Here is a 23352-nt window from a genome sequence, read left to right as displayed (position 1 = left end):
GGGCACGACGGGCCTGTGTTTGTCTTCTTGGTGGCAGCGGGACACTACTTGTGCTTGCCACCTCGCCAGCTTGAACTGCACTTATGGGACTCGTCACGTCACCAAGTGTTACTGCAGTGCTGGATGTACGACCAGGGTGTACTAGGCCACTGGTGCTTGCCAGTTCACCAGAAGGAATAGCGGCACTAGTACTTCTCTGCTCCATACGAGAGCCCTGCGGTTCTTGCACTTCAAGGACAGAAGAAGTTTGGGGTCTGGTACGCCTGACCTTAGCAGGGACCACAACTCCGTCGTCAGAGCTATCTGTCATGGAGCCGCTGTCCTCTACAGGATCGTATTCTGAGCCTGAATCTGACAGATGAGTGACTTCCTCTTCACTATCTGTCATGCTCAGAAACGTGTATGCCTCTTCACTAGTGTACCTTCGATTTGCCGTTTTGGGCTCTAAATTTAGGGGTACACTAGTGAGACTCACAGGCAAAAAAGCTCCTGGCTGTTAGCGACTGATTCAAAACGCTACCAAAAAACTGCTAACGCTCGCAGGGATCAGGCCTGACTCTGCGAACGCTGCAGTTATGTGTGCTTAGTGTTTTGTAAGTGTCAGTGATTGATCGATACTGCACTAAGGTGGGCTGGGCTGGGCCGAGGAGCAAAACGCAGGTGCTAGCAGGTATCTGGTATCCCGCTAATGGGAACCCTAAACTGCTGGGGAGTATAGATCTGATCGGATCAGATATCGATCTGTTCAGATACTATAGCACTAAGGGAGGTGTATGCTGCGTGCGTGGGTTTTAGCGGTACTGGCGCTAACCTGACGCGACGCAGACCTTATCTGATCCTAAAAACGTAACATATCACCGCCGGGCAATTAGGGGGTTAAATCTTTATAAGGTAATAAACGGCGGGTGCCCTAAAACTATAATAAACTATAAAAAACAAACTAACTAACCTGCGTCACCCGTAACACTTATACGGTGATCGCTGGTGAAAGGGTTAACTAGGGGGCAATCAGGGGGTTAAAACCTTTAGTAGGTAGTATAATGGGGGGTCCCTGTCGCTATAAAACACTGACAGCGAACCTATATACTTACCTCCCTAACTAGCGTCACCTGTGTCACTAATACAGCGATCAGAAAAACGATCGCTTAGCGACACTGGCAACGGGGGGTTTATGAAGGGGTTAACTTTTATTGGGGGGGGGGGGGGGGGTTAGATGGGTACCCTGGACCTAAAGGGGAGTAACCTAACTGCCCTAACACTTATAACTGTCACAAACGCAAAAAAAAAAAAAACTGCTATTGGTGTCAGTGTGACAGGGGGCACAGGGGGGTGAAGGGGGGTGAAAAGTGTGCCTGGCGTGTTCTACTGGAAGTGTAGTGTTGGTGCACTTACTTGGATGGCTTCTCTCCTCGGCGCCGGAACGAAAAGACCGGCTCGAGGAGGGATGACATCACTTCCTCTCCCTCTGTTTACATTACAGAGGGAGAGGAAGCATTTTTCATTCGCCGGGAGCGATCGGGAGGGGGTGGCCAACAATGGATGGCCTCCCCCTCACCTCTCATCGCCCGCAAACTCGAGCCGACCGCCTCTGGCACCGGGGGGGATCCGATCAGAACCCCCACCCGCGGGAGGCAGATCACGTATGGGTACGTGATTCTGCCTGCCCGTGCCATTCTGCTGACGTATATCAGCGTGAGACGGTCGGCAAGTGGTTAAATTAAAGCTGAAAGTCTGCATTTAAAGCACATCTTATTTTACTTCAAATCCATTGTGGTGGTGTATAGAGCCAAAAAGATTAGAATTGCAGTGTAGATGTCCAAATATTTATGGACCTGACTGTGTGTGTATATGTATGTGTGTGTAATTCTTTATTAGGGCTGAAACGATTAATCGATAATTAAAACCGTTGACAATTATTTTCATTATCGATTAGTTGGTCCACACCTTCCTCCCTGTCTGTCCATTAAATCCTCCTGTGTACAAGGCGCCGCCATCTGTGACCAGGCACGTCCGTGCCTCTCCTCCTCCTCACTGACGTCTGCTGCCTAGAGGGGACAGAGGCAAGAAGCAGCCGCGAGGAGAGCCGAGCTGCACGTTGTTAAAGTTAGCAGTAATATAAAACACAGTAAAAACATACACAGTACATTCATTTTTATGACCAGTGCCCCATCCTAACTCCTAAGTGCCCCTGGAGTGCCCCATCATTGGTGTTCCGGGAGGTGGCTGGAATAGTAGTGCCCCATCATTGGTTTTCCTGGGAGGGAGGGTGGAATAGTCATAGTGCCCCATTGGTGTTCCTGGGAGGGGGGGGGGATAGTGCCCCATTGGTGTCCCTTGGGGGGGGGGAATAGTGCCCCATTGGTGTCCCTTGGGGGGGGGGGATAGTGCCCCATTGGTGTCCCTGGGGGGGGGTTAATAGTGCCCCATTGGTGTCCCCGGGGGGGGGGAATTAGTGCCCCATTGGTGTCCCTGGGGGGGGGGGAAATTAGTGCCCCATTGGTGTCCCTGGGGGGGGGGGGAAATAGTGCCCCATTGATGTCCCTGGGAGGAGGGTGATTAGTGCCCTATTGGTGTCCCTGGGGGGGGGGGGGGGGATTAGTGCCCCATTGGTGTTCCTGGGGGGGGGGGGGTGGATAGTGCCCCATTGGTGTTCACGGGAGGGGGAGGCAGGGGAATAGTGCCCCGTCATTGGTGTTCCCAGGAGGAATAGTACATTGGTGTTTTATTCTGCAGTTTGAGTGTAATACTTAGTTTTTTCATTATTACTTCTAAATAAATGGAAAAATACATGCATAATACCTTTTTTAATGATTTTTAGCTGGTTAATCGAAAAAATGATTTATATATATATATAAATTTTTTTTTTATTCAATTATAATATGCGTGACAAATAAAAGTCTATAATGTCCATGCTCCAAAAACTGGTGCTGAAAAAAAAAACAGTCCAACAAATGCGTGAAAAGAACTAGAAGTGCACGCTCACCTTAATGGTATGACCAAAGGGTCAATATTTTGCGGCTTGGATAATAAGTAAAGTTGCTTCACTCTCAGTTCCTTTGGCCCTCCTCCACTTATGCTTATCCCTTTAGGGGGATGTCTCCTTTCTCCGATTTTGGCTCAAAATAAAAAAAAATCCCCCCATTGTGCAATATATCAATGTAAGTATGCTTTATTTAAAATCTATATTAAATGTTAATTGTGCTATACTCACAATGTAAATACTTGTACATGGCATGAAGTATACTTTGTACCGAGTACAGCAAAAGATCCTCAATAAGAATCGCACACCAGTTTCCGGTTCTCAGACACTGGAAATGACCTCGCAGGCTCCTCCCGACATATTGTCACTAGTCAAGTGACTTTCTCAGGGTAGGGAGTCCAGTGACAAGCACTGACTGCTAGAAGTTGCGCTTCCTCAGCGATTCTTGCTGAGGATCTTTTTCTGTACTCGGTACATAGTATACGTCGTGCTATTTACAAGTTTTTACATTGTGAGTGTATCTAATATAGATTTTAATTAAAGCATACTTGCATTGATATATTGCACGATGAGCGGATTTTTATTTTGAGCCAAATCAAGGAAAGGGATAAGTATAAGTGGAGGAGGACCAAAGGAACGGTGAGTGATGCAACTTTACTTCTTATCCAAACCGAAAATATTAACCTTTTGGTCATTACATTAAGGTGAGCGTGCACTTCACCTAGAGGTGTTAAGGTGGTTACAGGCAAGCTTTGGGAAATGCACACAGTTCTTTTTCACGCATTTGGAAGCGTTGGCCTGGTTTTTTTTTTGGTTTTTTTTCAGCACCAGTTTTTTGGGTATGGACATTATGCAGTTCTATTTGTAGCATTCTTTACAACTATATATGTGTTGTGGGGTTGGGGTGGCTGACCCAGGTCTAATTTTTCACCATGCCACCCAGCCTGTATTCTGGGATTTCCAAAGTTTGAGGTGATAGAGGTTAGACAGTCGGAACGCGCATCGTACTTGATCTCGAAAGTTTGAGGTTTCATTTGAGATGTTAGAAGCTAATATTATGGTAAAAGAAAATAAGTTTCCTAACTTGAGAATGAAAAAGTCTACCTCTCTAGTCTTTGTAGAGTAGTTGAGTACCATAGGCGTACACACAGGGTGTGCCTGGGCACACCCTAATCACCCCATGCACATTAGCATTATCACTCTGTGTGCCAGCAGGAAGATGGGAAAGATCTCCATATTACTGCATCTGCCATAAGTGTTTACATACTTCCCTTTCACTATGCCGGTAGGGAGATTTAGCTCCCTGCCCGCGCCATATATTTGTAGACATGTGTGCTTGAGCTTTAGGGTGCATGCCTTAATGCAATAGGCTGCGCACACCTATGTCAAGTACATTGTGGGTAGTCAGCAACCAAAGAATGTAATTTCTCCCAACAACCTAACCTTAGTGCCAGTAATTATGATTTTTGTTTTTGGTTCACGTTTCACAACCTAACCTGCTCAGCACATATACCTACTGGCAAAATAACCCCATTCACACCACATTCCTTCCTCTGGAGATCACCTAACTCTCTGCTCACATTGCATCCGTTACTGGCCACATCAGCCCTGATCAAAACCTCCCTGCATCCTGCATTAACAATGTACTGTGCCAACATCCAAGCATTAATTCCCAACTCACAATCCCTCCTCTGATGTCAGAACAACCACCTCCATTATTGAAAATAGCTCTTCCACTCTTTAAGTATCCTTGCTTCTGTACCATACCATCTGCACAGTGTACTGGTTGCTTTTGTTTGAAACATGCACTTTTGCAATTTCAATGCCTTTTTAAAACCAGTTCTTTTTTTGTATTTCCCTTACAGTTGCAAGAAAACCAGGACGAGATAGAGAACATGATGAATGCAATTTTCAAAGGAGTGTTTGTTCATAGATATCGGTATGTTAAAGTATCACTAAAAATAAACATGCTGCCTTTGTTTTGCTTCTGCAATTTCTTAATGGTTTATCTTCATTTTTTTTAGAGATGCAATAGCTGAAATTAGAGCTATATGCATAGAAGAGATTGGCGTTTGGATGAAAATGTATAGTGATGCTTTCTTAAATGACAGCTATTTAAAGTATGTTGGATGGACAATGCATGATAAGGTAAGCAATGGTTTCTGTAGATGAGGAACATGCTACTCTTTTATGCCCACCACACACCTTCACTTCAGCTCTGATAGCTAGGATTGAACTTTAGACCAGAGAGGCAGGAAGAACAAGGTCTGGTGGACATGACATGCATCAATATTTAACTCTTAATTTTGCAGAAAATCATACACTGATACAGTATATATAGCCTGTTGTGATTAAATGCTGATGTGGGGCCTAGAGCAGGTTTTTCTGCATGATAGACATTTTATTTTATCACAATGCAATGATAATTGATCAGGATAGGGGACAGGGTATTTATTTTGGTAAGCCTTATGCAGGGTTGTAGGACTCATTGTGCTTGTATATAACATACATAATTGGAAGATGGGTCCGTTTTTAAATATAATTTATATTTTGCTTGATGTCATATACCCGATTTTGGTCCTGTTGTTGCAAGTGATGTTGTGTGTGTGTGTTTTTTTTTTTTTTTTTTTTCCTTGTATATGATGTTGTTAACAGGGGACTATGGTTTGTCCATTCTACTTGTTTTTAGCAAGGAGAAGTTCGGCTGAAATGTCTGACAGCACTGCAAGGCCTTTATTATAATAGAGAGTTAAACTCCAAACTAGAGCTGTTCACTAGTCGCTTCAAGGTACTTTTATTTCACTTTACTCTATATTTAAAAAAAAAAAAAAAAAAATCATTTTTTTTTTTAATTAACTTCTTAACTGAATGTCTGATTATGGAATCCTTCTCTCTTTTGCAGGATAGAATTGTATCAATGACTCTTGATAAGGAATATGATGTAGCAGTGCAGGCAATAAAGCTCTTAACGCTGGTTTTACAGTGAGTTGTTTTTTTTAAGCTGATTTTTCCTGTATTAAATTATTTTACTTGCATGTTCTTTATATAAATGTTTTCTTCTTAAAACTAAAACGGCCATTTTCAAGGCGAACTGGTAAATGGGGGGGGAGGGAATGTATATATGTTATGTTGCAGCCATTTACTAAAATCATTTAAGTTCATTTTTTTCCTCATTAATGTATACACAGCATGCCATATTGACAGAAAAACACAGAATTGTTGAAATTTTTGCAGATTTATTAAAAAAGAACAACTGAAATATCACATGGTCCTAAGTATTCAGACCCTTTGCTGTGACACTCATATATTTAACTCAGGTGCTGTTCATTTCTTCTGATCATCCTTGAGATGGTTCTACACCTTCATTTGAGTCCAGCTGTGTTTGATTATACTGATGGGACTTGATTAGAAAAGCCACACACCTGTCTATATAAGACCTTACAGCTCACAGTGCATGTCAGAGCAAATGAGAATCATGAGGTCAAAGGAACTGCCTGAAGAGCTCAGAGACAGAATTGTGGCAAGGCACAGATCTGGCCAAGGTTACAAAAAAAATTCTGCTGCACTTAAGGTTCCTAAGAGCACAGTGGCCTCCATAATCCCTAAATGGAAGACAATTGGGACGACCAGAACCTTTCCTAGAGCTAGCCATCTGGCCAAACTGAGCTATCGGAGGAGAAGAGCCTTGGTGAGAGAGGTAAAGAAGAACCCAAAGATCACTGTGGCTGAACTCCAGAGATGCAGTCGGGAGATGGGAGAAAGTTGTAGAAAGTCAACCATCACTGCAGCCCTCCACCAGTCGGGGCTTTATGGCAGAGTGGCCTGACGGAAGCCTCTCCTCAGTGCAAGACACATGAAAGCCCGCATGGAGTTTGCTAAAAAAAAACACCTGAAGGACTCCAAGATGGTGAGAAATAAGATTCTCTAGTCTGATGAGACCAAGATAGAACTTTTTGGCCTTAATTCTAAGCGGTATGTGTGGCGAAAACCAGGCACTGCTCATCACCTGTCCAAAACAATCCCAACAGTGCAGCATGGTGGTGGCAGCATCATGCTGTGGTGGTGTTTTTCAGCTGCAGGGACAGGACGACTGGTTGCAATCGAGGGAAAGATGAATGCAACCAAGTACAGGATATCCTGGACGAAAACCTTCTCCAGAGTGTTCAGGACCTCAGACTGGGCCGAAGGTTTACCTTCCAACAAGACAATGACCCTAAGCACACAGCTAAAATAATGGAGTGGCTTCACAACAACTCAGTGACTGCTCTTGAATGGCCCAGCCAGAGCCCTGACTTAAACCCAATTGAACATCTCTGGAGAGACCTAAAAATGGCTGTCCACCAACGTTTACCATCCAATCTGACAGAACTGGAGAGGATCTGCAAGGAGGAATGGCAGAGGATCCTCGAATCCAGGTGTGAAAAACTTGTTGCATCTTTCCCAAAAAGACTCATGGCTGTATTAGATCAAAAGGGTGCTTCTACTAAATACTGAGCAAAGGGTCTGAATACTTAGGACCATGTGATATTTCATTTTTTCTTTTTTAATAAATCTGCAAAAATGTACACAATTCTGTTTTTTTTCTGTCAATATGGGGTGCTGTGTGTACATTAATTTGGAAAAAAAATGACCGTAAATGCTTTTAGCAAATGGCTGCAATATAACAGAATGAAAAATTTAAGGGGGTCTGAATACTATGTGTATGTATGTGTGTGTGTGTGTGTGTGTGTGTGTATATATATATGTAGAGGAGACCGCACACAGCTTTCAATCTATTGCCAGCAAACAGGTCCTCCCACCGACCCTGTGTATATATAAGAAAAAAGTTCCAAAGGTTGCTGCACTTAAAAATTTGTTGCTTTATTCCATCAAATCTTTGAAAAAAGATTACAAAGCAAGTAGAGTCATTCCAGACAACAGACGTTTTGGGCTGAGCTGATTTGTTCGCGCCCTTCCTTAGATCAGTCAGAACACACACACACACACACACACACACACACACACACACACACACACACACACACACACACACACACACACACACACACACACACACACACACACACACACACACACACACACACACACACACACACACACACACACATATATATATATATATATATATATATATATATATAGAGATATAGAACCTATTGAGCATACCCAGGCTTAATTGCATAGCGAAAAAAACACAAAAACATACTAGCTAAAATCAGGGCACTCTAAACTATCAAAGTTGGTACGCTCTAACTGCCCACGCAGACTGAAATATTAGGATTCTTGTTGGCCACTCTCCCTCTCAAACAATCTACAGAGCTAACTCTGGAATTTTTGAAAATATACACTCTCCCATATCTTATGTGTCAGTAAAGACTCCCTCTAATGAATCATAATTGTAGAGCTGTACAACAATATATACAGTTAATAACCCATCCAAGTGTTAACTAGTCATTAGAAGAATCCGCATTAGTATAAGCGGATTCACCCTAATGTTCCACACTTTATGAAATTTTTTGACACAACCTCTAGACGGGTGATTTTGTATAATGGCAGGGCTGAATTGACCAGATGTTTTCATAAGTTAATTGATGGTGTGGAGGAGGATTTGCATCCCATGACAATGGCCTTGCATGCATAATAGTGTCCCTAAAAGAGTTCTAACTGCTTGGCTAGGAGCTAGTGGATCTACAAGCCCCAGCAAACATATTTCTATCCTCAATGGAATCTGAAATGTAGTGACTGTCCGAATGAATGTGGTAACCTCATTCTAAAAGGTCTTGACCAGGGTACAGCTTCATACACCATGTATGAAGTCCGCCGCAGGAAAGGCACACCTCCAGCAGGAATCTGAACTAGATGGGTATATTTTGTGTAGGCGCATTGGTATAAAATACACTATGCGTAATTTTCAACTGGACCAGTCTGTCCCTGGCCGAGACCAGTTGTAAGAAGGAGCACTCCCATAGGTCTTCCCACTCTTCCTTGTCCATTTCAGTGAAGTCCTCTACCCATTTAGCTTTTAGAGCTTCTATTCTCATGTGCACGTTGGGCAGTAACGTTTTATAAATGCTGGACAAAGGCTTGGACATATTTCGCCCCTTAGAAAATCTTCCAGAGTCGATGTATATAGGGCTACTTAGGCATGCCTTCTATACTCAATTTGAGCATACCCAAGTTGCAGAAACCAAAACAGATGTGAGTTAGGGAGGTTGTATTTTTGTTTTAGTTCATCAAAGGTTTGTAGTTTGCCACCAGAACATATTTGGTCCAAATATTTAATACCTTTGAGTACCCACAGACTGGGATCAGTTATTAACATAAACTCTGACAGCTTCGGATTAAACCAAAGAGGATTATGTAGTGAAATATGTCCAGGGCGCAGAGATTTGGCTACTAGCCATGCTTTCACAACAGCCTTCATAGCCATCGTCAGGGGAAAAAGTGCACAGGGCCCACGATAGGTCAGGTTCCGCAACGCCTCATAAGAACCCAGGCATTCTGCCTCCAGCACCACAGCTGAATTGGACTCATCAGAAATTAACCAATTATGTGTGTGCGACGACATAGCAGCCAGGAAATATTTATGGAGGTCAGGACAAGCCAGTGCACATGCGCCGTTGACGTATATGGTAAATATCTTCTAAACCGTACAGGTTTAGGAGATGTTTCCGGTACCTAAAGGTAAGTATTAATATAGGCATACTTGTAGGTAAAAGTGGTTTTACAGGGTTTACAACCACTTCAATCTGTGCTGTTGGATATTTATATGAAATTTCCATCCACCCATGGAACCCAACCCCAAAACCGATGGCTTCTAAAACCAAGGCCATGTAAGGCCAGGCCAACGAGTCGCATGCCTTTTTAAATGGAAATATTTAACATGAACTCCCAGAAATCCGCAATGTTTCTTAGGGCAAGTTCACACTTGTGCGTTGAGCTGGGTTTTTATGCACAAGTTAAAAAAAAAACTGCTCTCCGCAAGGGTACACAATGTTTCCTGTGTGCTCCATTGACACTTCCACACAGCTGCAGTGCAGATTGATGCGAAAAACTGCAACATGACTGCATTTTTTTGCTCTGCAGCTCTCTATTGCACCCTGCTTTTTTATGCACCTCATCTCAACATAGCAATGAATGGAATGTCACTTTGTGACATTTTAAAAGAGTTGAAAAAACTGGCCGGTAGTCTTTAGTAACCTGTTAGATGTCACACTCTAAATACAGATGTAACATGTTACTAAAGGTGGCCACTAAAGGGGCCAACAACTGAACTAATATAGAGAATAGAAACAGCATAGTTGTAAAGCATAGTTGTGTTCAGGCAGGAGATGACGAGATTGCCAATGTACTGCCTATTGCATTTACTTAATTGAGCTTAAGATGGCTGGGTGACCGTTTAGACTCATTTTGAATAATACGTTTCAACATGGCACAGGGGTTGCTACCTGTTTCTGAGGGTAAAAAATAAGGGCTGCAGTTTTAAAACTAAAGTGGTTGTAAAGTCAACATTTTTTATTATTTTTAACTTTAATACATTCTGTTTATTGAGGTAAAAAACCTTCCACGAGCTGTTCCTCAACATTCGGCTGACCAAGCCTTCAATTTCACCTCATGTTGCTACAGAAAAGATTTTTCGTGGCCGGGAATCTTTTCTCTCCGTAAATTTTCTTATTACATTTCTCGCACGATTCTCCCATCATTGATTAGAAAATCGTTCGTTTTTCTAAAATTTTCCAACATGTCCGATTCCTCAAATTTGATTGCTGCACGAAAATCGTTGCTGCAGCCCACTAATGGTGCGAAATTCATACGAAAATTCTTGAATACGATTTTCAGAAGAAAATTCTTTCGAAATTCGAACCGTGTATGGCCGGCATAACAGATTTTCATAGTGTAATGTTTTTATGACTTTTTCTCACTGTAGTTTAAAAGTACTGGTAAAAGTTCTGTCATTGTACATTACCTTTCTGCTCTTTCTGTAGAAGTAGTGATGAAGTTCTTACTGCTGAGGACTGTGAGAATGTTTACCACCTGGTGTATTCTGCACACCGACCAGTAGCTGTTGCAGCTGGAGAATTTCTGTACAAAAAGTAAGTTAATAAACACACTTTACATTGAGATTACAGGCAAGACCCAGCTCCTGAGCCTGTTTATTTGGAAATATGCTACTGTTTTTTTGCCTTTTTTTATTTTTTTACTGACAGTTTGCGTATTAGAAACTTTGTGTATTTAAGTTTAATTTCAATTTTTAAATATTAATAACCTTTAAAAACTTAACTGGGCTGACAATTTCAGCATGTTTTTCCATATTGGTCTTAGAAGTATGTTGCATATAGAATCTTTGTGCATTGAAATAGGAGCTGAAAACAGTCATGTAAATGTGATTTGTAAATGTGCATCAAAAATATTTAAGGAATGGCTGGTTATTTATTTTTTTTTCTAGATTGTTCAGCTGTCGGGAGCCTGAAGATGATGGGATTTTAAAACGAAGGGGAAGGCTTAGCCCAAATGCCAATCTTGTCAAGACATTGGTCTTTTTCTTTTTAGAGAGTGAGGTAAAGTATTAATCACTCTCTTATAGTCTTATTTGTTGGCTGTTAAATAAGTCATTCTAATTTATAAACTCTGCATATTCCTTTTTTGAAAACAAAACACTTACCCTGGAATCACTTGGTTCGGCAGGAACTTAATGTTGCCTGCAATCCTGCAAGTTTTTCTTGCTTGTTCACTTGAATTGATTTTGAGGCCTAATCTCAAATTTACAGGTGTCTGAAAATGTACTACTTTAACAATTGAACAGAGTAATTTAAACATCTTTTAACTTCAGGCAGAGATTGAAACTACACAGGTAAAATTATCTGCATGTATGTTAACCTTGACCATGGGTTCTGTGTGCGGTTGAATTGCTGGTAGTCTGATCCAGTAGAGTTGGTCAATCAATGCCTCTGCCTCTCACAGATCTGATTGAACCACATTTTTGTTGTGCTGACAGGTCTGACTCTTATTTTTAACTAGTTTCAAACTTTGGGGGTGATACACACCCAAAAATAGTCATCATTGTACACAGTATGCGTGTAGCATGTCGCATGTCTAGTCTCTCTGCCTTGCTGCTGAGACCCACCTCCCAATATACATCATTTGTCAGCTTTGATCAATCAAAGCAGGGTTTGCTGGGTACTTAGACAGTGTCGGCAGTTGCAGCTCTCAAAAAAGCAGTCTGAATCAGTGTTTAAAAAACACTGCTCAGACAGGTATATAGGGAGATATAAAGTAACATAATGTTACTTTTGTATCATTCTGTTCTTCTGCAAATAAAACGGATGAACTGCAGAGACCCCTTTCACACTGAGACGCTTTCGCACTAAAAATAGCGCCTAAAAAGCTCCAGAAAACTGCTTCCCATTCATTTCAATGGATGCTTTCACACTGGGGCGGTGCATTGGCGGGGAGGTGAAAAAAGTCCTGCAACCAGCATGCTTGGAGCGCTTTAAAAAAACAAAAAAAAAACGCTCCTCTCCATTTTTTTCGAGACACTTGACCTTAAATAAGCGCCGCGAACTCCCAACATTTAATGGGCAGTTTTCGAGCACGGTGGGCTTTAACACTGAGAGGCTGCATATATGCGCCCTAAATGTTAACATGTCTGTGCTGACCCTGCATGCTCCCAGCAAGTTTCCGGCGGGTACTTGAAAGCTCCTGATGCGTAGACGCGATCTGGAGCTATACAATCATGTGACAGACAGTCACAGCAGTCACATGATCAGAATGCCCACCTCCGCCTCCCAGTATTTAGAACATCTTAAAGGGATGGAAGGCGAGTACCTAACAAGTTTTTTAAAAAAAAAAAGATAAAAATAAAATGTTCTTCTGTTTAACCCCTTATTAAAAGACAAGTATGGACTTGTGGGAAACAAAACATTTATACTGACCTAAATGGATTCAGCATTGATCTGATGTTGCACCTGTCCCCTGCCGACTCTGAGACTGAGAACCTAGCGATCAGACTGCCAATCGCTCGGTTCTCAGCTTTCAGTGAGACTTTGACTGTTAGCTTTTCTCTCCCGTGCTCACTGGAGCTGCTTGCTGAGAGACCGAGCTGGCTGTGAATTCAGGTGAATACCGACTGTAAAGTTGATCTTTCCCCAGCCTGGCTTGGCTGTGTGACATCAGCCAACAGCTGACTTTTTAGCCCGCAGTCGGCTGAAAACGGGTCACAGGAGTGCCAGGAGAAGTATAGCCAGAATAGCTTTGGCTATACTTCACCTTTTTAACCCTTTGTTTACCCTAATCAGCCCTAATTAAGGCCATATTCTCCCCCCTTCAACTATTTTCCTGCTGCTTTTACTTTTATTTAAACTTTTTTTTTTTTTTTTTCCTCCCAGTTTACCTTACCTGCTCTGTGTAGTGCTTTTGCACACAGCAGCCCAGATCCTCCTCTTCTCAGGTCCCCTGCCGACACCCCTGGCTCTTTCTTCCTGCTGGGTGCCCCCACAGCATGCAATGTGCAATGGGGGCACCCAAGCAGGCACACTCCCGAGCCACAGGGTGTGTCCATTCACACAAAGCCACAGAGTGGCCCCCTCAGTCTCCCGATTGGCTCACTCGCTGTGAATAACAGCAGCAGGAGCCAATAGCTTCCACTGCTGCCAAAAGCCAATCGAGAGTGCGAGTCCCCAGAAAGGCATTGCTCTCGTGGACATCCCTGGGTCAAGAGGGTGCTCAGGTAAGTATTGGGGGGGGGGGGGGCTGCTGCATGAAGGTAAAAAACCCCGTGCCTTTACTATCACTTTATCATATATTTGAACATTTCCCAATTTCTCATTTAAAAAAGGGCAAAATTGTAAATGAACACGATTTCTTTTATAACGTTGTAATTATTTGTACCAGAATCATAATTGTATTGTGTCATTCTAAACAGAAAAAAATTACAGAATAAAATGTACACATTTTATCTGCAGTAACACTATTTATTTTTAAACTAAAACTGCAAAAAAAGTGTGTTTTTGTTGCTCTGTATTGTCTAAGGATTGTGAGAAAAAAAATCATTGTTGCAAGACAATATCATGAAAAGAAAGCCTTGTTTGTCCTTATACAATATATGCATTACCATGTTAACCTAAACAAATTACTGTTATTGCTGAAATATCAGCTCTAAAGCAGAAATATAAAAATGTCTCTTGTCCATGGGGAGTGAACAGGTGTGCGAGGCGAAGTGGTTAAATTGAATTTTTTCTTTTTGCTTAAGCTCCCTTTCTGTACTGTACATATTTAGATGTGTGTTTCTTCTGTGCCAAGACGTAAACTCATTTGCATCTTTGCAATTTAGCATTTTTTTAAAATCATTGAAACTGTATTTATCTCATTTTATAGTTGCATGAACATGCTGCATACCTTGTAGACAGCATGTGGGACTGTGCCACAGAATTGCTAAAGGATTGGGAGTGTATGAATAGCTTGCTGTTGGATGACCCTTTAAATGGCGAGGAGCGTAAGTATTTTTTGGTTGATGCTGGAGAAGGATTTTAAAAAGAATTTTTGATTGATCTATTGTAAAACGGCTAGCTACTCAAGCTTCCATAATTGTGTAAGGATACAGTCAAAACAAATCTGCTGCTACTTCTAGCACATAGGAAGAATGGAAAAAGCTTGTATATCTTAATTGTACAGCACGCAGGCAGTGTTATTCATATCCCATGGATTTTAGGCATGTATCTTCAAAAAGTTCTAGAAGACGCACCACTCCTGTAATCCAGCATGAGTCCTCAGTTTTGTGTTAGTGCTTTCTATGTTCCAGACATCCCAGACCTGTCAGTTCAATTGGTGGTTTCAAAAGGGTACAAAATAGTTGAAGACTCTACTCCATCACTGCTTTCTTCGTTCAAATCAACCAAATTGCCCAAGGACAGTTACATTTGCAGAATGCCCTGAACTATCTCTTGTCCCAGGGAGGTGTTGTGCCAGTACCACAACACGACACGTTCAAAAGATTCCACCCAAAGAAGCTATTCATTCTATTCTGGATTTAAGATCGCTTAACACGTGTCTCGAAATCCAAATTTTCGCATGGAGTCTGCAAGGTCAGTATCTGCCTCTAAGACAATGGGAGTACATGGCACCCGTAGATATCTAAGATGTGTATTTGCATGCTCCCATATACTTACCTCATTAGTGCTGTCTGCTTTCGCAGTGACAGGCAACCACTTACAATTTGTCACACTGCCTGTTGGCCTATCCTCTCCTCCCAGTGTTCACAAAGGTCTCGGCACCTCTGCTTGCCCTCTTCGGGATTTAGGTCATCCAGGTGACAGGCTGGTAACAGTGGGAAAGTCTTTACCTCCCCATCAATATCTTGAAGCTCAGAGCACTCAGACTGTTCCCAATTAATGTGCAGTCAGACAGGGTGCAGTCAGACAATGCCATGACAGTGACCTACGTCAGCCACACTATCTCTACCATCATTGCCTAAATCAAGGGGAATGTGCTCTTTCTCTAAATGCTTTAAATCTAATATGCCAAAAATTGGAAATTCTGGATGTGGACATCCTAGCCTGCAGATTAAAAATCAAACTACCTCCATTTGTTGCCAGAGCCAGGGTTTCTTTAGCTCTAGTCTCAGATGCCTTAAAGTGGAGTTCCGCCTAATTTAAAGTCAGCAGCTGCAAATACTGTAGGAACTACAAGAAACGTCTGACCTCTGTGATTGCCAACAAGGGTTTTGCCACCAAGTACTAACTTATGTTTTGTGAAGGGGTCAAATACTTATTTCACTCATTAAAATGCAAATCAATTGATAACTTTTTTGGAATGCGTTTTTCTGGATTTTTTTAGTTCCATCTCTCACTATTAAAATAAACCTACAATTAAAATTTTAGACTGATCATTTCTTTTCAGTGGGCAAACTTACAAAATCAGCAGGGGATCAAATACATTTTTCCCTCACTGTACATAAGGGGCTTAAAGAGGTGGGGGTGTAGACTGCAGGGGGTGTGTCAGCAAGCGGCAGAGAGAGAGAGAAATGCACTGATCTCCCCAGTGATTAACTGTGCGGGGGCGTGGGCGTGTAAGTCTTGGCCATTGGCAGACTGTGCTCCCAGCATAAAACTGACCACTGGGATGGATGTGTTTCCATGCCTAGTATAATCAGTTTACAATAGGAGAGCAGGGGAATTCCCAGAATCACCAGGTATTTCACACAAAGGAAGCACTGCAAAGAAAACTGGTTACATTTTAACACAAGTTCATGGCACAACTGACTCATCAGGAATATGAAATGTTGGGGTAACAAACACTTTAAGCACTCCCAAAGGTCAAGTTGCTGCCTTTTTATCTATTTTTTTTTTTTTCAAGCCCTCTGGCTTCACTTTGCCTTGCAAGAACCTTTCTTCAAGGGGTATCTTGTACTGTGCTCCCCTTGCAGCACAGCACCCTGTGGTTCCTTGAGATCTCAGTTTGGTTCTCTCTGCTTTGTAGAAACTAACCTTTAACCTATCAAGGATATTCCCCTAGAGCGGTGATGGTGAACTATTTTGAGCCTGAGTGCCCAAACAGTGACACAAAACCAACTTAATTATTTCAAAGTGCCACCTTGGAATTAAACCTACCAGCGGCTCTGTACAGAGGATGGGACTGATCATCCCTCTGAATGAGCCCTAAGGGACCAAAAAATCTGCCCAGAAAAAACCTTTGTGCTATTTCAAAGGAGTGGGTTGCGTTCAGAATACAGGGATCAGGAATGTGTTGTGCTCAGAATGCAGGGATCAGGAGAGGTGATGTGAAGGCCAGTAGAGGACACTGCTATGGGGGTGGCCCTTTCCAAAACAGTGTCCTCTGCCCGCTTCACATCACCTCCCCCACACACACAGTAGTGTCCTCCCCCTTCCCCCATAGCACTGTCCTACAGGGCTGCAACTAACGATTATTTTCATAAGAGTTTAAAAAAAAAAAGGCAATTTATTCTTAAATATGTCTATGCAGTGGTAAATATAAATAACCAACTATATGGTTAGGGAGCAAAATATCTAATCCACTCTGAGAATGTCAGACAGAAGAGATATACTGTATATACTATTAGAGGAGATATACTGTATATACTATTAAAGGGTGAATCTGATAAATATCATCAGACTTGGATCAAATTTTTTTATTAAAAAAAAAAAAAGTCTTCCTTGGAAAAAAAAATGTCATTTTATCTAATCGTTAGTGGGGTCAAATCGACGTTCATTTTCAAACACAGTGATGGGAAAATTTGGAAATAATAGAAAACTTCTCGGTCAAAGGAATTTTCAGACAGTATATGTGGTTTTCGTTCAGAAATTAAATTCATTTTAAAAACAGAATGTTAAAAACAAGTGAAAATTTCAAACACCATTCTTTCATAAAGTGAATAATGTACAACGATTTTTCGTCTTTATATTCTTGTCTTAAAATTGATCCGTGTGGCCAGCATAAGGCTCAGTACACACCTATGCAGTTTGCTTTTGATGTGTTTCTGCAGTGCTTTTTGCTGTGCGTTTGATTTTTGTGCACGTGATTTTGCTGTAATTTGCGTTTTTTGCATTTTTTTTGGCCAGTTTGTTGGGCAGTTTAAAAAACACAAATTGCTGCAAAAACGCATTACGTGCGTTTCTGCAGCCTTTACATTGAAGTATATTGAACCTAAAAAAGCACTGTTTTGCAGTAAAAAAAAAAAAAAAAAAAAAAAAAAGCCCCGGACTCTTTCCAAATACGCAGCGGCTGAAAAAAAGCATAGATGCAAACGTGTCCCATAGGAAACCATGTAAATGAAACGTAGTGCGTTTCTGCAAAAAGCGCCAAAAAACACATAGATGTGAACCAGGTCTAAGACGTTTAGTAACATAATGGGGTTAAAAAAACTAAAATTAGCCCTTTTTATAGTACAAAAAAAGCAGATAATCACTACTGTAAGGGGTTCATTTTTTTTACTGTAGAACTGTTAGAGTAATATTTACAGTAGCAATTATTTGCTCTTTTTTTTGTACTATAAAGGTCTCATTTTCGTTTTTCTTTAACCCCATTATGTTACTGGCCGATTAATCGATTATGAAAATAGTAATCGATTAATTTCATAATCGATTAGTTGTTTCAGCCCTACTGTCATACCTGTGTATGTACAGCCACAGTCCTCCACATGGTCATGCTTCAGTGCCTTAGCCACTGCACAGGCAGCCACTCTCAAAGTCCAAGAAGGGAGGAGTAACTCTTCTCTTCGTCTGTATCCAGAAGCATCGCGGCGCTGCTTACAGCAGTAGACACTCCATGTCCTTCCCACTGGGATGCCCTCGGTGCATCCAAGGAGGGTTTTACTTACATCTGCTGCTCCGCTGCCCGGTCACACTGATGTGAGCAAGGGAGCCGGCTCCTCCACGCCTGCATAGCCAGTGCAAGTGACTGCCTGGCAGGGGGTCCCCCCCCTATTCTGGCGGCGTGCTGCATGCTCACAGAGAGGGCTCAGTGTGGCACGTGTGCCAAAGATTCGCCATCACTGCCCTAGAGGTTCCTTAATGCAAAGTAAGAAAGGGTTTTTTGGGACTTTGAGTGAAGCACAAGACACGTGGTGGGAGAAATTGTAAAATTGTTTAATTGGCATATAAACAAAGCATTGAACATGAGTATTTTTATCTATATACACAAGGTGATGGCGGACAAAAAAGAATTCATGTATGTACATGCACGCATCTGAAATCGCATAGTATCCCATGGAAGTAATTGGTAAAAAAAGCCAACGCTTTCTGAGTAATGGATACAAATGGGTTATAGAAAGCAAATGAATCACAGTTGAGGTCAAACTATGTGTTGGGAACATGATGACATTGATAGGCTCAACGCGTTTTGTGGCCAGTTGCCACTCATCAAGAGAAAACGCATAGCGTATCTGAAAATAATGAAAAAAAAGGTACCAAATAGGATCTAATGTTTTGCCCAGATAGTGAGAAAGAAGGTAGGGGCAAGGGAAACAAGATTAGTATCTCCTTGGAATACTTGTGTATAAATAGTTCTAAATAGTTGTTGAAAGTCAGGATCTGCAAGGCAAGTCTATACCAGGAGCTGAGGGAATTAACCCAATGAGGAAGCGAGAGCACAAACGCCCCCCCAGGAGCACCATTCAAACGTAATAGGCAAAGGTGAAAAAATTCAGATATGTCTGTAGAGTAAATGATATTGGACCAATATGTGTGAATAGTACCAGTATATACATGCAGTATTCGTGAGCTATAAACCAACACCCATTATTGCCTGAAAAAGTGAAAAGCGTAGTAGATACAAGGGAATCGTATATCACAAAGAAAAGAAAAAGTGAAAAATCGCTTGAAAATCATGTAATACCCCAAAGGGAAAAGGGTGAAGAAAAACAAAGGTGTGCAGTCTGGGTGATAGAGTGGAAACCACAGGGATAGTTACCTGGTGACATCGCACAGACATGCTCTGAGACATGATGTGTAAGGAGAAAAGCCAAGTGTGGGGGTATGAGTAACACCTGGCACTTCCTGAGCTCCTCCCATACATAATCATGGATAAGAAGCCAACACCCATTGTTGCCTGGAAAAGTGTAGTGGCTACAAAGTGAAAGAAACCATATACCACAAAAGAGAAAATAATAAAAAGTGAAAAATCGCATGCAGATCATGCCGTTTCCCAAAGAGGGGAAGGGTGAAGGAAATCACAGGGATAGTTACCTATTGACATGCACAGAGATGTGCTCATAAAGTCCCACAACCCCCTTGCTTTAATACAAAGTAGCCTTTTTGTTCACGGTCAGGCCAAACAGAACTGGCAGGCACTTTCCTTTAACCACTTGCCGACCGTCCCATAGCAGATTTACGGCTACAGTGCAGCTGTTCTGTGCAGAATCAGATATATATATGTGATTTTGCACTTCTGGGTAGGGGGCGTGCCGCTCCTGCTGTGATTGGTCACAGCAGAAGCTGATCAGCGGGTGCCGGCTAATGGATATCCACTGGCACCTGCTGATTATTAAGGAGTAAGGAGGAGCTTAGGTGTGTTTGCAACTAGCACGTGCAGAACCCGCCAGGAAGTCGGCACTGCACAGCGCTAATCATAGGCAGTGAGACATTTTTCCGATGCGCGGCTGCAGAAATCGAGGAATGTCTCACTGCCTGTGATTAGCACTGTGCAGTGCCGACTTCCTGGCGGACTCTGCACATGCTAGTTGCGAACACGCCTGAGCTCATCCTTATTAAGGAGAAAGGCTGGATGTCTATGTAAATAAGGCAGAGCTCCATCCTGTCAGTGGTGATTTCATGGATTTTCTCAGGGAAAGAAAATCCATCACATCCCTTAGTAAAAGCACCACACGCAGTACACAAAAACACTGACTAGGCACAGTTAACCCTATGATCGCCCTAGATGTTTAACCCCTTCCCAGCCAGTGTCTTTATTACAGTGACAGTGCATATTTTTAGCACTGATCAGTGTGTATTAGTTTCACTGGTTTCCACAAAGTGTCAATATCAGACTGTCCGCTGCAATATCGCAGTCCCGCTATAATTCACCGCCATTGCTAGTATATAAAAAAAAAAAAAAAAAAAAATCCTGTATATATCCCATAGTTTGTAGACGCTATAAATTTTGCTAAAACCAATAAATATATGCTTATTGGGATATTTTTTTAACCAAAAATATTTAGCAGAATTCATATTGGCCTAAATTTATGAAGAAATTAAATTTTTTTTTTTATAGCGCAAAAAACATTTGGGGGAACAGCATTGCATGACCGCGCAATTGTCAGTTTAATGTAACGCAGTGCTGTATCGCAAAAAATTGCCTGGTCATGAAGGGGGGTAAATCTTCTGGAGGTCAAATGGTTAAAGAGCCTTTTCTTTTACTTCACAATGGCAAGGTTGTCTTTTGCATAAGGCTATCCTTTCTCTCCCGAACGTGGTCTCGGCATTCCATGTCAGTGAGAACATTGTCCTCCTATCCCTGCTCTTGAGCATCCAAAGGAAATTTCTGTACATTGCTTGGGTGTAGTTCAGAGCCATTAGGATATACCTCAAGGCTTCTGCTTCAATCAGATGGACAGATTCCTTGTTTGTCTGGTTCTCTAAACCTTGCAAGGTAAATCCCTGCTTCAAAGTCCACCATTGCACAGTGGTTATGAAGTCTGAGAATTTACATTCTGAAATAGAAACCTCCTCCTGCGCTTTTTTACATGTCCACTCCACTAGAGCAGTGGGAGTTTCCTGTGCATTTTGTCACCAAGCCTCTGTAGCTCAGTTGTGTAAGGTCACCACCTGGTCTTCAGTTCATATGTTTTCAACGTTTTACCAGGTGGGCATCCAGTTTTCTGCTGATGCAGCTGTCTGAGGTTGGGTTTTATGACCCTTGTTGTCGGGCCTGTTGGCACAGTTTACTTGGCCTCATTATTGCACATCCTCGCAGTTTGTTGCTTGTGGGTTTCCTATGGTGTATGAATACTCTGCCTGTGTCCTGCACTGTACATTTAAGATAAGAGGAATTTTGACTTGGCTGTAAATTCTATATCTTGCAATTTACTACAGGGCACCATCCCTTCCTTTCTTTGTAGCATTGCTTGGACTGGTGGTGTGGTGCAGGGTTATAGGAGAGGTGTCCAGGGGGTGTATCCCCTAAAGCTTTGCAAGTGTCCAGTCACCAGAAGGTACATGCCTATAACTTATGGTGTATAAGTTCTCTGCCTTTGTCCTATATTTGTACTCTTAGATAATAATTTACAGGTAAGTTGTCTGTACTTTTTATTTTTTTTTTCGTTTTATTCATTTTTCCTCTCTGACTAGGAGAAAAAAATTGCAATTTTAACCCTTTTCTCCATTCAGAGTTGGAAGAATGTGGGTTTTACTGAGGGACCAGTATGATAGCTATTCGCCGTGATCATGGCTTCTATTTGTTAGTGCAGGAGCTGTTGATGACAGCTTGATCTTTGTGCTGACCATACAGTATGGAGTATGCTTCCAGCAGAAATGCAAAACCTATTACCTGTTCAGTGCCTTAGAAGAAGGCCTACCTCCGTGATGCCGTTTGAACTCAGCATGGATGGATTAATTTTCTTCCTCAATGACAACACTGAAAGTTAAAGGAAATCTAAACTGGGACAGGCAGAAAAATAACTTGATAGATGTCTAAACCCATTCTGACTCTTTCCAAAGCGCACACAAAAAAAGGTTTGATTGGAGCTTAAGATTAACATCAAATAGTGACATAGTAAGTAAAATAACTTTAGGTCTCACATTCACTGTAATGTTAGTAATTTACAGTATGATATCAGTAGTATTACTGTATCTTAGATATTTATATGGGCTTTGTGATTTTAGAATATTTGAGTGTAGTTTAACCACTTGGTGCCTGCGCTATAGCCGAAAGATGGCTACAGCGCGGGCTTCCTTTGACAGGAGGGCGTACGTGGATGTCCTCCTGTTTTCGCGCTGCCTGCATGCCGCACTCTGTTTTTGCGAAGTCCTTGGGACTCAGCAGATTACAGATCGGGGTAAAGGGCCGATCACAGCGGGCCCTTTATTTACCACGTGATCAGCTGTCAGCCAATCACAGCTGACCACGGAAGTAAATAGAAGCCAGTAATTGGCTTTTTTTTCCCTCATGCTGTCAGTGTGAAGAAAATAAGAAAGCCGTTAACCAGTTTCTGTTAGAGGGACATCAGTCCCTTAGTGCCCTCTAGTGCGATCAATCAATGTCGCTTATCAGTGAGGGAGGAAAACGACCTGTTTGCAAAACTTTTATAATAAAATATGAAATAGTTTGTTTTTTTGTTTTAGCAAAAAATAAAAAACCCAGTGGTGATTAACCACTTAAGGACCGAGCCTGTTTCTGAGATTTGTTTAAAAACTGTTTTTTTTTTTTTTTTTTTGCTAGAAAATTACTTAGAACCCCCAAATATTATACTTATTTTTTTTTTTTTTAACACCCTAGAGAATAAAATGGCGGTTATTGCAATACTTTCTGTCACACCGTATTTGCACAGTGGTCTTAAAAGGGCATTTTTTTTTTTTTTTTGGGAAAAAATACACTTTTTTGAATTAAAAAATAAGACAACAGTAAAGTTAGCCCTATTTTTTTTTTTTTTTTTATGTTGTGAAAGATAATGTTACGCAGAGTAAATTGATACCCAACATGTCACGCTTCAAAATTGCACCCGCTCGTGGAATGGCGACAAACTTTTACCCTTAAAAATCTCCATAGGCGACTTTTTTTTTTTTTTGTACATTTGTGTGTATTTTTACACTGTTTAAAAAAAATAAATAAATAAATAAATGCATCAACATCCCTTGTAATAGAAAAAAGCATGACATGACCTCTTAAATATGAGATCTGGGGTCAAAAAGACCTCAGATCTCATA

At 41.6% G+C, this 23352-nt stretch overlaps 1 protein-coding gene across 3 annotated transcripts in view; it reads left to right on the top strand.

The window, feature by feature from the left end:
* STAG2 (STAG2 cohesin complex component) overlaps positions 1 to 23352 on the top strand; it is a 192241-nt gene that overhangs the window by 116360 nt on the left and 52529 nt on the right. For all 3 annotated transcript variants that reach the window (XM_073599424.1, XM_073599421.1, XM_073599422.1), the window contains 7 exons: positions 4846 to 4919; positions 5005 to 5128; positions 5670 to 5768; positions 5883 to 5962; positions 10966 to 11073; positions 11427 to 11538; positions 14354 to 14471. In XM_073599424.1, the coding sequence (XP_073455525.1) occupies positions 4846 to 4919; positions 5005 to 5128; positions 5670 to 5768; positions 5883 to 5962; positions 10966 to 11073; positions 11427 to 11538; positions 14354 to 14471 (715 nt within the window). The remainder of the gene's footprint in view (positions 1 to 4845; positions 4920 to 5004; positions 5129 to 5669; positions 5769 to 5882; positions 5963 to 10965; positions 11074 to 11426; positions 11539 to 14353; positions 14472 to 23352) is intronic.

The sequence above is a fragment of the Aquarana catesbeiana genome, linkage group LG09, assembly GCF_042186555.1.
Source record: "Aquarana catesbeiana isolate 2022-GZ linkage group LG09, ASM4218655v1, whole genome shotgun sequence".
NCBI lineage: Eukaryota > Metazoa > Chordata > Amphibia > Anura > Ranidae > Aquarana > Aquarana catesbeiana.
Note: the sequence above shows the minus strand (reverse complement) of the source record. Positions and strands in the feature narration are given on the sequence as shown.